This window comes from Apis mellifera, linkage group LG1, assembly GCF_003254395.2.
Source record: "Apis mellifera strain DH4 linkage group LG1, Amel_HAv3.1, whole genome shotgun sequence".
Lineage (NCBI taxonomy): Eukaryota > Metazoa > Arthropoda > Insecta > Hymenoptera > Apidae > Apis > Apis mellifera.
Window position 1 is genome coordinate 14,346,420 of NC_037638.1, and position 12,984 is coordinate 14,359,403.

General features: G+C 20.9%; 5 protein-coding genes across 8 annotated transcripts; 2 read left to right on the top strand and 3 right to left on the bottom strand.

Moving 5' to 3' along the window:
- Positions 1-931: 931 nt before the first annotated feature.
- LOC100578782 (cytochrome b-c1 complex subunit 9) lies at positions 932-2,144 on the bottom strand. 2 transcript variants are annotated; one of them, XM_006570612.3, is made up of 3 exons: positions 2,007-2,144; positions 1,768-1,928; positions 932-1,399 (listed from the first exon to the last, which is right to left on the bottom strand). In XM_006570612.3, the coding sequence occupies exons 2-3, from the start codon at positions 1,900-1,902 to the stop codon at positions 1,358-1,360; spliced, it is 177 nt and encodes a 58-aa protein (XP_006570675.1). In that variant the 5' UTR covers positions 1,903-1,928; positions 2,007-2,144; the 3' UTR covers positions 932-1,357. The 2 variants fall into 2 exon arrangements, with proteins under 2 accessions (XP_006570675.1, XP_003251593.1); XM_003251545.4 differs by having other exon boundaries at positions 1,768-2,040.
- A 217-nt stretch (positions 2,145-2,361) lies between these two features.
- On the top strand, positions 2,362-5,127 carry LOC100578721 (TBC1 domain family member 20). 2 transcript variants are annotated; one of them, XM_003251544.4, is made up of 6 exons: positions 2,362-3,057; positions 3,127-3,246; positions 3,449-3,692; positions 3,810-4,013; positions 4,089-4,308; positions 4,396-5,127. In XM_003251544.4, the coding sequence occupies exons 1-6, from the start codon at positions 2,799-2,801 to the stop codon at positions 4,699-4,701; spliced, it is 1,353 nt and encodes a 450-aa protein (XP_003251592.1). In that variant the 5' UTR covers positions 2,362-2,798; the 3' UTR covers positions 4,702-5,127. The 2 variants fall into 2 exon arrangements, with proteins under 2 accessions (XP_003251592.1, XP_006570674.1); XM_006570611.3 differs by having other exon boundaries at positions 2,362-3,246.
- A 1,449-nt stretch (positions 5,128-6,576) lies between these two features.
- LOC552091 (group XV phospholipase A2) lies at positions 6,577-8,795 on the bottom strand. Of its 2 annotated transcripts, XM_006570610.3 has the most exons (8): positions 8,497-8,795; positions 8,276-8,418; positions 7,972-8,206; positions 7,774-7,866; positions 7,639-7,683; positions 7,395-7,566; positions 7,127-7,249; positions 6,577-7,029 (listed from the first exon to the last, which is right to left on the bottom strand). In XM_006570610.3, exons 1-8 carry the CDS (start codon positions 8,597-8,599, stop codon positions 6,810-6,812), a joined length of 1,134 nt encoding a protein of 377 aa, XP_006570673.1. In that variant the 5' UTR covers positions 8,600-8,795; the 3' UTR covers positions 6,577-6,809. The 2 variants fall into 2 exon arrangements, with proteins under 2 accessions (XP_006570673.1, XP_624472.3); XM_624469.6 differs by having other exon boundaries at positions 7,639-7,866; positions 8,497-8,794.
- A 640-nt stretch (positions 8,796-9,435) lies between these two features.
- On the top strand, positions 9,436-11,644 carry LOC552065 (integrator complex subunit 14). Its single transcript, XM_006570609.2, has 6 exons — positions 9,436-9,787; positions 9,946-10,270; positions 10,381-10,592; positions 10,670-10,924; positions 10,989-11,318; positions 11,388-11,644. The coding sequence occupies exons 1-6, from the start codon at positions 9,611-9,613 to the stop codon at positions 11,613-11,615; spliced, it is 1,527 nt and encodes a 508-aa protein (XP_006570672.1). The 5' UTR covers positions 9,436-9,610; the 3' UTR covers positions 11,616-11,644.
- A 483-nt stretch (positions 11,645-12,127) lies between these two features.
- Positions 12,128-12,914, bottom strand: LOC726220 (pyroglutamyl-peptidase 1). The gene is made up of 2 exons (XM_001121977.5): positions 12,613-12,914; positions 12,128-12,537 (listed from the first exon to the last, which is right to left on the bottom strand). Exons 1-2 carry the CDS (start codon positions 12,826-12,828, stop codon positions 12,151-12,153), a joined length of 603 nt encoding a protein of 200 aa, XP_001121977.2. The 5' UTR covers positions 12,829-12,914; the 3' UTR covers positions 12,128-12,150.
- Between the last annotated feature and the right edge of the window lie 70 nt (positions 12,915-12,984).

The following is a 12,984-nucleotide window of genomic DNA, read 5'->3' on the forward strand; positions in this document are numbered from 1 at the left end:
ATTAAATAATAAATCAAAAAGAACATATATATATAGAATCTCAAAATTGCAAAATATCACTCATTAAATCAATGAATTAATTTAATAGATAATACATAATATGATCTCTTTTGTTATGTTATTATAAATACATAATTTTATATCTAATATACATCTGTTTTTTATTTTTAGTCATTTATTTTAAAATTGATTAAAATGATTCAATAAAACAAATATGAAATGATAATTTTTATATCCTAATATTGAAATATATATTTTATGAAGTACTAATCTATTTATTGATATATGTATATTTTCTACTTAAGCATACATTTTAGAAATTTTATATTTGATAAGGTTAAGAACTCACAGCCACAAATTGAAATAAATGCAATTGTATTATTAGTTTTTTTTTGGAATAGTAAAATAGTAATAGATACAAGTCTCAGAGAAAAAAATTTATATTATTTTATATTAAATATTATATAAAAATATAATTATCATCTTTATAATTTTTATAATTTTAAAAAAATTTTAATTTAAAAAAAAGATATAATAAAATATGTCAATTTTCTAAAATTTAATGTTGAAAATAATTTTAATTTAATGTATCACAATAATAAAGTTTATAATATATATATATATATATATATATATATATATATATATATATATATATATATATATATTATTAGAATTATATTACAAGAATTAAAAATTAATGTTAAAATTAATCTTATAATATTTGAATATTGGAGACAATATATTTTTATTTAATGAAAACTTAACTAAAATATTTTCAAAAGTGCACTTAATATTTAATAAATATATTATAAAATGTTAAATTAAAAATAAATGAAAAAGAATATTATTTAATGAAACTGAAAATTTTATTCTTTCAGAATGATTTATAAAATTAGTTTCAACAGGAAATAATAATAAAATTAACAAATTTTTATGATTATTGATTTAATGTCTGCAACAATATTACCTTCTCATCATTTCATTTAACTATTTTAATGATTATTTAAATAATATTATGATAATATATTATAAATATTATAATAAATATTATAATATTATAATAATAATAATATTAATATTGTGAAATTTAAACTTTTTTCTTTCTTATAATTATAATTTCTTATAAAATTTTATTATATTTAAAATATATCAACAACATAAATTACTGTAATTTTTTCTATTATTAAATATTAACAAATAAAATTTAAAATATTATTTAAATTAAATAATATTATAATATTATTTAAAAACATATTTTGTCACATTGAATAAATTGTTTATTTGTACAATTATGGGAATATATCATACCTATGTAATATATATATATCTAATATAATACAATTAATATTTTTCATTACTTGTTTTCATATTGATCCTTAATATCTTTCCAAAGTTTCTGAAACAAAAATTACAAATGAATATTTTTAAAAAATTATTTTTTTTTATTATTATAAAATCTAACAAATAAGATATTATATAATACTTTCTATTAAGATTAATAAAACTTCATATAATATTATAAGTATAAAAAATAAATATTAAATCATGTTTAAATTATATCATTTTAATATTATAATACTAAACAATATATTATTAAATTTTTAAAAATATAAAATATATTTTAAATATAAAATTAACACATGTGCAATATAAAAAATGACAAATCAAATAACTATTTTTTTATGCAATTTATCATATAAAGAATTAACATGCATTTTTAAATATATGTTTATAATATTGAACAATTTTTATATAAATACATACCCCTTTATTAATCTGTTCGAACATTTCATTCGAAATTAGATCAAATGCTCGTTCAAAGAAAAAGCTGCTAGCTATAATAGCTATGGTAAATGTAGAGGATCTTTTAAAAATGAAATTGTACAGAGCATTGGCCATTTTAATTATTTAATTCTAATTATAACCTTCCAAGCAAAAATATTAATTTCACAATATATTTTTTTACTGCAATAAATCGTAACGTGATCTTCAATTATACTTACAATACTATTCAACAACGACTGAAGCGACATAAACGAACATCAAGTTACATCACAATTAGATGTAATATAGACCTATCACTCGATAAAAATTTATATCGTATATGTTAAATTTAAAAATATTTTGTGTTAGTTTTAATATTATTGATTTAAAATATGATTATATATATATATATATATATATATATATATATATATATATATATATATACATATAATAATTTATCTATATTTGTCTGTGTACAGTAAATAACAATCAAAATTAAAATAAACTATAATATATAATAATAATTATATGAAAGTATATAGTAAAATATAAATTTTTTATAATTGTAATATTTTATAATTGTAAACATAACGTATGGAATTTTGTACTTATTGACATTCGTTATATGTAATGTTAGGTTTGTTTTGATTTTCCTTGTAATCATAAACAAGTCTGCGTTTATGTTTTATTTGGATTATAATATTATTTTGTATTAAATCATTGTATAAATGATATTAGAAACAATTAAAATGATAAGGGGCCTTCTAAGGCCCCAAACTGCGTAACATATCTATTTTATATCTTTTCTGTGGTGTATGAAAGCAAAGAAAACGACAAGCCACGTCAATGTCTATTCAATTTCAGTTGATAAGCAATTGAATTCTTTTACGAATTAGTGACGGTGATCAATGTATGTTTCTTGACAGACTGTCATTGTTCTGTCAGATGTTCCGGGAGTTTTCAGTAAATTTTTTGTACAATGAAATATTTTGAAAAATTTTTCGTATAAATTTGTTTCGTCGAGTAACATGGAACACAAAGAAGACGAAATATCTTTGGATTCTAGTGTTCCAGAAACGTTTACGGAAATGTCAATTCCTATTGAAAACCATAACCTAAAACTTAGACGAAGAAATGTAATCGAAACCATAAATCTCGTATCAAAGGAAGAAGAAACTTCCGATTCCAAAAATAATATACCTCTCGTAAGAATGTCAGATTCTACAAAAGCATGGTACGATGATATTATACCACGAATACCTGACATCGCAAACTTTAGTTCGTCAGGTAAACAAAACGGAGTGTTGAATCATGAAGACGATAACAGTTCATTAGAATATAATTTTGATGATACAGACATATTGACTAATACAGAACGGATCAAGATAAGCGTTATTCGAGGAAGCATCGTTAATCCAAATTTGACATTAGGAGAACTCAAACTACTCGGTTGCAGCAGTGAGGGTTTAGTTCATGGTATTTCATTAATATGATCATGTATTATTATAAAGAAGAAATCTTTATATGGATAATATAGTGTAATTTGTTTTTATACCTTCATTAAGTGAAAATTTGTACAATTTTAGTTAAAATAATAAAACATAAAATTATAGGTTTCTTATTGAAAATGATTTTATACTTCATAATTAAATCTTGAAGTCATAAAGATTATTTGTAGATGAGATACGAAGGATTCTATGGCCAAAACTATTGCGACTCTCAGAAGAAAATAATTTTTCTATAACTGGATTAGAAACTATACATAATCATATACCAAATGAGGTCTATCAACAAATATTGAAGGATGTTGCACGTAGTGGAAGTCATATCTCACAAAATGCTACACAACATGAAATAGATGATTTCCATGAACAGTTGACTCAAATAATGTGTTGGGTTCTTCATAAACATTCTATGCTAAAGTTAGTATTATATACATTTAATATATTATGCAATTTATTTATTTTATTATAATTTTTGAAACATTTGCTGTAAACACATATATATTAATAATACAAAATAAAATAATACGTACTTAGTTATTACCAGGGTTATAATGATATAGCAGCAACTGTTCTTCTCGTCATGGGCTTAGAAAAAGGTTTGCATGTACTTGAGAGCATTTCTTTAGAATTTCTTGAAAGATTTATGGAGAAGACAATGGAAAAAGTAAATCAAGAATTATTTTATATATTTGCACTTTTAGAAAGAGTACATCCCACTTTATTAGAACATTTGGAAAAGTTTGTATAATAAATATATATTTTATATAATTATTTATAGGTAAATTGTCTATTGAATCTATCTTTTTATTATAGTGTAGAATTATTTCCACATTTTGCATTGGCTGAATATACAACATGGTATGCGCACAAATATGCGGAAAATAGAAAGCTGCTACATAGATTATTTGATTATTTTCTTGGCAGTCCACCATTAATGCCTCTTTATCTAAGTACTGTGATTGTAGCACATAGAGCAACAGAAATTTTTAATACTACACCAGATATGGGTCATACACATAAAGTTTTATGTACTGTAAGTAATGTTTAATATGAATGATAATATGAATGAAATAAAATTGTTATATTATTCATTTAATATTAAAATACTTTTTATTTATAGTTGCCCGATGATTTACCTTTTGAAAAACTACTTGTTGAAGCTAAAAATTTATATCGCCAATATCCTCCTGAATCTATAAATAATGATGTTAGAGAATATGATCAAAAACGAAAATCTAAAGAACAAGAATGGAAAGCAAAAGCAGAAGCAAGTCGTCAAGAGAGAGAAAAACAACGTCAACTTAGAATTGTGCAATTAGTACCAAGGATACCGTACCGTATCAGAAGCTACAAAACAATCACAGTAGTAACAATTTTGGCCTTAGGATTATATGCCTTTTTAAGATCTTCATCTGGCCTTAACTGACATTAAATAAATTTAATCTATTTTAATAATAGATTGATTTATGTGTCCTATAAGCAAAATTCCATTTTATTTATATACCATTAGCTTGGTAAATAATAAAACAAATTGTTGGGCACACAAATATAGTGAAATAATAATATTATAAAATCGTTGATATTGTTATAAATCAGCGATTAAATGAATTTATTTCTGTATGTATTATAAGGAGCATTTTGAACATTCCTATGCTGCCTTTATGCTGTGTTCTTTAAAGTTGACATGAACATTTTGTGCACATCTATTTACTGTCAAAAATAAGTGTAAACAAAGACTTTTCAAGGTAGGCGAATGTGAGTAAGAGGAAGCATACAAATATGCTTGCAAAATAAAAATATCTATAATGTGTATATTTTGAAACATTAAAAAAAATTTTTAACGTGAAAGATATATTTGTTGTTTAAATTAATTTTTTTTTACAATATATTGCAAATTTATGTAATATATACAATTAAATTAATTAAAAAAATATTGATATGCTCTTTAAAAAAATGATAACTTTTTTAAAATTGGACTTAATGATTTGAATTTTTTCAAAGAGTTAAATGAATCTAGTTTATTAGATGATGTTTAATTGATATAAAAAATTTTTGAAAAAACATTTTTTTTTCATTTTTCAACTTTTTCATCCGAATCTTTAATAAAAATTTAAAAACTTTGTATTATTTTAGTTAGTAAAATACAACATATATTTATATATTTATTATATATACAAATTTTGTTGAAATAGGTTGAGGCATAATCATATATCAAGATACCAAGAAATATAAAAATCTTTAAATTTTAGATATGAAAAATTAGTTATGAAAAATTCATTTTCATTACTTTTAATGTTTGTAGTTTATAACAATATTAACCGATTTCGATGAAATTTATAGAATGTATATAATTCAATAGATAAAAATTAATATATATTTAAAAAATATAGTTCAAAAGAGTATCTATTTTTTTTCAAAAATAAAAAATTGTTTATGAACTGTTTATAAATGAGTTATTAAAAAATAAATTTAATAGATGAATAATTCTTATTTATTAATATATTCGTGGAACATCTTTGAAAAATCGATTTTAGACTTTAAAACAAATACAAATTTTATATTTAAACATTGGCTAAAAATTATTTATTAAATTTGCATTAGACAAAAAAAGGAATATTGAAATAAAATGAGACAATTATATTTTCACTATATTGTTCTTTCGCTCTGTTTTCACTTCATCAAAGCAAATTTAAATTATTTATAATTTAATAAATAATCTTTAACTGATATTTTTGTATACCAACTTTTGTGTTTGTTTTCTCTTCTAGAATCAACTTTCCCAAAGATATATTATGAATATATTAACTCTTTGTATGATATTATATATATAAATATTATATATAAATATATATAATATATATAAAAAGAATTGATTTTCTATAATAATAAAATAAAAAAATATAATTTTATGTTTATATAGTTTTAATTATAATAATAAATATTTGTTTATTTTATAATTTTTATTAAAATTTTATTGTAATAAAATTTGTAAACAATTTGTATTTTAAAAAATTTATTATCATTAAAAAATTTAAACATTAATTGAAATCATATAATATATATGTTCAATAAATTTTTACCTGAAATATTGATATAAAATGTGCTAAAAAAATTCTTATTATAGAGAGAATGTTAAAAATAAGTTCTTTAAATTCATAAATTAATAATAAATTATAATTATTAAATAGAATTTTTATATGTAAAAAATTTAAATAGATTTAATAGCAAAATTCAAATATTCAAATATATAAATAAAATAATGAAAAATGTATAAATAAAATATCTTTGTACTTATATAGCTGTAGATAAAAAATATTAATAATCTATTTTAAAACATATTAATACATATATATAATTGATAGAATATTATTCTATAAAGATATATAATTGATATAATATTATTTCTAATTGCAACTTCTTATTAGAAGATATTATTATCATATTTATACAATTTATTATAATTTAAATATTTAAATTTAAATATTTAATTTGATCATTATACTAAAAATTATACATGAGAGAATATGAATAACATCATACTTTTAAAAGAGTTCTAATATAATTCAAGACATTATTATTTTTAAGAATGTCCATATGATTTACATTAGGAAAGACTTGAGAATAAACTTTTTGTTTTTGTTTACCTTGCCAATATTTACAACCTTCTAAACTTCTTAAATTTACAGTACCATCACCATCACCAGGAATTAATTGAGGAATTCCTTCTATTGATGTACCAGATTTATAATATAATCTAATAGTTTAAAATATATTATATTATATAAGATATAATAAAAAATCCGAAAAAATTTATAGCTTATTACTAATCTGGTTAAAATACAATTAAATACCTTTGTACTGTATCTATACCACTTCCATATAGACAATGCACTTCAACTTCTGGTGCAGTAAAATTTAACTGATATTTTTCATTATCTTTTCTAAATTCCCAACCATTTGGAACATTTATATCTCTATAAATATTATTTTTAATAGTAAACCATTGATTAAGTGAATAAATATAAATATTATTAATAACGAATAAAATAAATAATAATTACTAAATATTATTAAATAATGATTACATATAAATTATTATCTATATATATTATATCTTACATTAAATAATCTTGTAATGTTAATAATGTATAGTTTTTTTGTTCTGATTGTACTAATATTTCTGTATCTTTCCAAAATAATCGTGATGGTAATAACCAGCCTAAACTGGGATTAGTTATTTGTTCATCTTTAAGAATACTTTGGCGTAAAAGATATGCACCTAAATCATCTCCTATAATTATAAAATAATTATGAAAATACATTTTTATATATTTTAATATTATTATACAATAATATTTTATACCAATTGCAAAAACTTTAAGTGCTTTAACACTTCCACCCCAAACAGCTGAAAGAGTAATTAAACAATTAATATATTTATCTTTCCACTTTTGAGATTGACGTTGCAAAAATATAAGTGACATTGGTCCACCCATACTGTGTGCTAATAATGTCACAGGTACTTGTTTATTTATATTATATGTTTCTTCAATTAAATTTTTTAATTTATTAAAAAATATTTCATTTTCATCTAAAAATGAAAATTTTTTCAATTATGAATTATAAATTTAAAATAATATTCTATAAAAAATATTTAATAAAATTATTATGTAAATATATATGCATATATACATACTAGGTGCTTTTCTAAAATCATATGGTGCACCTCGTATAGAATGATTTCTAACATATCCAAGCTCATTAACTAACATATTACCAATATCATTAAAATATACTCCAGGAGAAGCTTTACTTGGATCTAAATATTCAACAACAAATGGATCACCCCAGCCTGGTATACGTATATCAACACCATCTTGATTTCTTGTTGTTCTTGTAACATTATCATAAATTAATTTCATATTATCAATCTAAAATAAAATATTTTTATTTATCTCACATATCATGAAAAATATAAAAAACAAAATAAAAAAAATTACCCAGCAATCTATAATAACTGGAACAAGTAATTCTAAATTTAACCAGATATTAAAATATTCGGTAGATACTTTTTCACATAAATAATGTACCACTTTTGTTTTGTTGAGTTTTGCTTCAATTTGACTACCGCCATCGCCTGGAACTTTTAGACTAATCATATTAATTTTAATATTTAATATATATATTATTATTATATTATTTAATATAAAAAAATAGTTACCAAATATAATGGGAGATATTTGTTTATTTCGTAAATGCCACGAATTTACTGATAGAATACAACGTAAAGAAATAATTGTGTAGATAATGAAATACAGATGCATTTTACATTAAATGTTTGTTGTTTAGATTTCCAATTGTATTATGCATTTCAATCTATATTATAAAATTAACTCTAAAATTTAGAATAACTGTTGAAAACATTACAAGTACATATGATAAATAGATCGAAAATGAAACGTTTATTATTTGTTTTTTTTTATCTCGTAGTACGCAATCATTGACGCACACATTTGAAAGTTACACATATTTAAAATTTATCTCAAGATTATATATAAAAAAATCTTATTAATATTTTATATATATAAAATAAATAATACGATAATAATTTATTTGTTAATAATGTGTTTTAAAATAAAGAATATATTTTTTATCGAATATAAATATAATAAAAAATTTTATTTATTTGTTATAAAACAACTATGTTGATTAAAATGATTGGAAAAATTATAAGAAAAAAATAATACTCAAAATGTGATTATTTCTACAAAAAAAATTGTATATATTTAATTTGAAACTCTAATTATAATAAAACTATAAACTTGAAGTGTAACTTTAATTATAATAAAATTATTACATAATGCTATTTTTAAAAACAATAGTTATATATTATATATATATATATAAATACAGAGAAATAATTTTTAGAAGATAATTATTTATATTAATTGTCTTGTTTATTATTTTCAATTTTCAATTTTAAATATTAATTAAATGAATTTTATATTATATTTTTATATGATATTTTAATAATGAATTTATGTTTAAAGAAAACTTTAAAAAAAAATAAGAAAAAAATAATATTAAATAAAAAATAAAATTATAATAATATAATTTATTTGTATATAAATGATTAAATTCAGAAATGTTTACGAAGGAATATGTACATAACTGTACTTAGATATATGAAAATATATGATATTCTAACCTGAAATTTTCGAATAATAATTAATATGTACTATATATATTCTAAGAAATGTTTAAAGAAATAAATTTGAAAAATCATTGTATTATGTAAATCATTAACTAAAATTTTTGTTAATAAATATAACAAAATGCCAACAGTTATAGCATTAGACGTATCTTTATCAATGAGACGTCCAATATTAGGAAGCGTATCTGGTGAAAGTAATCAAAATGAACAATTAACAAGACATCATTTAGCTGTACATGGAATAAATGCATTGTTACATTATTTACAAACGAATTCAAAGTTGGAATTTGTCGCTTTAGTAAGTATTTCTGTTTCTAATAATAAATAATATTATTATTTCATTAATCTTAAATCACTATTATTATTTCATTAATCTTAAATCACTATTATTATTTCATTAATCTTAAATCACTATTATTATTTCATTAATCTTAAATTATCTTTTTTCTAATTTAGGTTGTTTTTTCATCATTATATGAAGTTATTTGTCCATTCACTCGTGATTATGATAGTATACGTTCAAAATTACAATATATTGAAGAATGTGACAAAACTTGCATCGAAACTGCTCTTCATGGTGTTAACAATGTTATTATGGCAGAATGGGGTAATACTACTGCCTGTCAAGTAGTGTTAATTACTGATGGTAATCCTGGTGTAGGACCAATGTCTTTAGCTGACTCTTTGAATTCTTTAAATGTAACAAGAGATATAAATCTATTTCCATTACCATTTCCTTATCCAGGAAAATTAAGTGTTGTATGTATTTCATCACAGCAAGGTATGTCAAAATATGATCATATAATGTTTAAATATTTTTTGCATTTATTAATTTCAATGTTTTTTTATTATTAAACTTTATTATTTATTTGGATGTTATTTTTTTATTAGATGCTGGTTTACATATTGCTTTACCATTATACCAACGATTAGTTGAACTTGCTGGTGGTGATAGTGTAGTGTTAATTCCTGAAACACCAATTTCAAAACATTCAATTACAGCTTGTTTTCAAAAGTTAGCAGAAACTAATTATGTATCTTTTCAAGGATATTTGAAATGTGGAAATTTAGGTTCTCGTATACTTCTTTCACCAGCACCTATGGTAAATAAAAATATAAATGAAGAAATAAATTTAGATTAAAGTTTAATGAATGAAAGTATGTTTATTTGTTATTTTAGGCATATACTAAGAAGACTGATTTTGAATTAGTATCTGGTTTAATGATATCAAAAACTATAGAAATTTGTGGATTTATATCAGTAGCAGATGTTGGTAGTCCTAGTGCTATATCTAGACATTTAGTATTGCCATTATCTACAGAAAAAAATTCAAGTATGCAAGGAATATCTTTAGAAGAAGATTCAGATACAGATGAGAATGGAGATGAAGGGAAAGTACCATCCTTTTGTGTGCTGTTACATGGAGCTTTAAAGGTTACATTTAAATAAATTCAATTTTTTACTTTCCTGAAAATTATAAAATAAATATTTCTTATAGGTTGAAAATATGGTAGCTCTTTGTTTATTAAATAGCGAATGGTATGGTTTTATATATTCATGGGCAGATACAAAAAAGAAGTCAAACTTAATGTTAACAGTTTTGGAACCAGGTTTAGATGTTGTACCTTGGTTAGGTAATTTTAGCAATTTAGGTCCTATTGATGCAGCTAAAGGTGCGATTATTAGTTTTCCAGTTAGACCAAATGAAAAAAGAAGTTATACTCAAAATGCACCTTCTTGGATTCGTCAAATTGGATTACAATCAGATATTCAAAAAATTTTAAGACATGCAAGAAAATTACCTGAAAAAACTCAAAATTTTTATAAGGTAAGATATAATCTTCTTGAATGGAGAATTTTTAATTTTTTAATCTATAATATTTATATTTTTGTATAGGAGGTAAATCGATTACGTAGAGCTGCAGCATCAATGGGATTTGTAGAACTTTTAGAAGGATTGGCTTGCATTTTGGAACGAGAATGTACATTATTACCTCCAAATTTAAACCCTGATTGTACAATTCAAATGGGTCATGTAGCATCTCTGATTAGAAAACCAGAATTTCTAGAGCTTAGATATAATATTCCACCAGCACGTACTAGATTTCAACATGGAGGATCATAGATGAAACAAAAATATATTTATAATATATATTAATGTATATATTAATTCTACACAAAATATTTGTGTATTTTTGTATATTATGTCTATTATATATAATTATTATATATAATATAACTATTATATAACTATTATATATAATTATATATAATATTATGTCTATTAGATATAATTAAAATTTTACTTTTAAATATCTTGTTTATATAGATATATGTTAATATCTATGTTTCTTATTAAATATTTCATTTCTTATTGAAAAAAATTTTTTAATGACAAATTAAAAAAAAATAAGTCTTATTGGATAAAAAAATAAAAATTTTAAAAAATAATGTCAAATTTTGTTCAATTTATATTTTAGAATATTGAAAAAATTTAAAATAAATAAAGTAGATTCAAATATACTGAATATGAATAATAAATTATAAAAATAGTTTTGATATTTTAAATAAATTTATTAATTTTTTATTAGAAATAAATATTATATATGTAAATTATTTAAATTTACATTTAAAATTTATTGTTTTTACTTCTGTTTTATTTATAATTTATTATTTTTAATTATACAATACAAAATATTGAATAAACCTTTTGCACTTTGTATACTTGAATATTGAGTTAGATCAGGAACATGAACAAATAATGTTCTTTTAGATGAAATTTGTAAAGATTTATAAAATATATATTCGCATAAATATCTTCCTGCATCATATGAAATACAAGCATGACATTTTGTTTCATTTGAATTTTCATTAATTATATTACAGATTTGTGTAACATTAATTTCAGTTTCCAAAACTTCAGTTTTAATATTACTTTCATCTGGACATTTATTAAATATATCTGGTCTCAAATAACCATTACTATGAGCACAACATTCTATAGTCAAACATTGTGCTTTATAACTTACTCCTATATGTAAAACTACCTAAGAAACAAAAGCAAAAAAATAAATTACTTATATATAGAATCTTAAGATATAACTGTATAAATTGAAATTTACTATAGGTTTATATTCTTTCCAAAATTTAGGTATATACGTGATAACGTCTTCATATGAAACTGGAATCTCTTTCACGATTACATCAATATCCTTCATCTTTTTTGAATTAGCGCATAATTTACTTAATTCCTTTACAGCTTCCCAACTGGCATTAATAATATGATTACCAAATGGACCAAATCCGGTTATTAAAATTGTGTTTTTGTTAATTTCCATTGTTAAATTTAATTATTTTATTTTAAAAAGATTTTTTTATTGCAGTAATACTTCATACAATATACAAATCCATTATTTTTCTTATCACGTGTAAAATATACTAATATGGAGATTTTAATAGATTAAAAAATTATGAATTATAGAGATTTTTTAATA

Coding starts and splice junctions, on each gene's coding strand:
- LOC552091 (XM_624469.6), bottom strand. CDS start 8,599: ATGCATCTGTATTTCATTATCTACACAATTATTTCTTTACGTTGTATT. Junction 7,250..7,394: donor ACATTACAAGATTATTTAAT/GTAAGATATAAT, acceptor TAATATTTATAG/AGATATAAATGTTCCAAATG. Junction 7,030..7,126: donor GGTATAGATACAGTACAAAG/GTATTTAATTGT, acceptor TTAAACTATTAG/ATTATATTATAAATCTGGTA.
- LOC552065 (XM_006570609.2), top strand. CDS start 9,611: ATGCCAACAGTTATAGCATTAGACGTATCTTTATCAATGAGACGTCCA. Junction 10,271..10,380: donor ATGTATTTCATCACAGCAAG/GTATGTCAAAAT, acceptor TTTTTTTATTAG/ATGCTGGTTTACATATTGCT. Junction 10,593..10,669: donor TTCTTTCACCAGCACCTATG/GTAAATAAAAAT, acceptor TTGTTATTTTAG/GCATATACTAAGAAGACTGA.
- LOC726220 (XM_001121977.5), bottom strand. CDS start 12,828: ATGGAAATTAACAAAAACACAATTTTAATAACCGGATTTGGTCCATTT. Junction 12,538..12,612: donor GGAAAGAATATAAACCTATA/GTAAATTTCAAT, acceptor TTTGTTTCTTAG/GTAGTTTTACATATAGGAGT.
- LOC100578721 (XM_006570611.3), top strand. CDS start 2,799: ATGGAACACAAAGAAGACGAAATATCTTTGGATTCTAGTGTTCCAGAA. Junction 3,693..3,809: donor CATAAACATTCTATGCTAAA/GTTAGTATTATA, acceptor ATACGTACTTAG/TTATTACCAGGGTTATAATG. Junction 4,014..4,088: donor TTATTAGAACATTTGGAAAA/GTTTGTATAATA, acceptor TTTTTATTATAG/TGTAGAATTATTTCCACATT.
- LOC100578782 (XM_006570612.3), bottom strand. CDS start 1,902: ATGGCCAATGCTCTGTACAATTTCATTTTTAAAAGATCCTCTACATTT. Junction 1,400..1,767: donor TCGAACAGATTAATAAAGGG/GTATGTATTTAT, acceptor TTTTTGTTTCAG/AAACTTTGGAAAGATATTAA.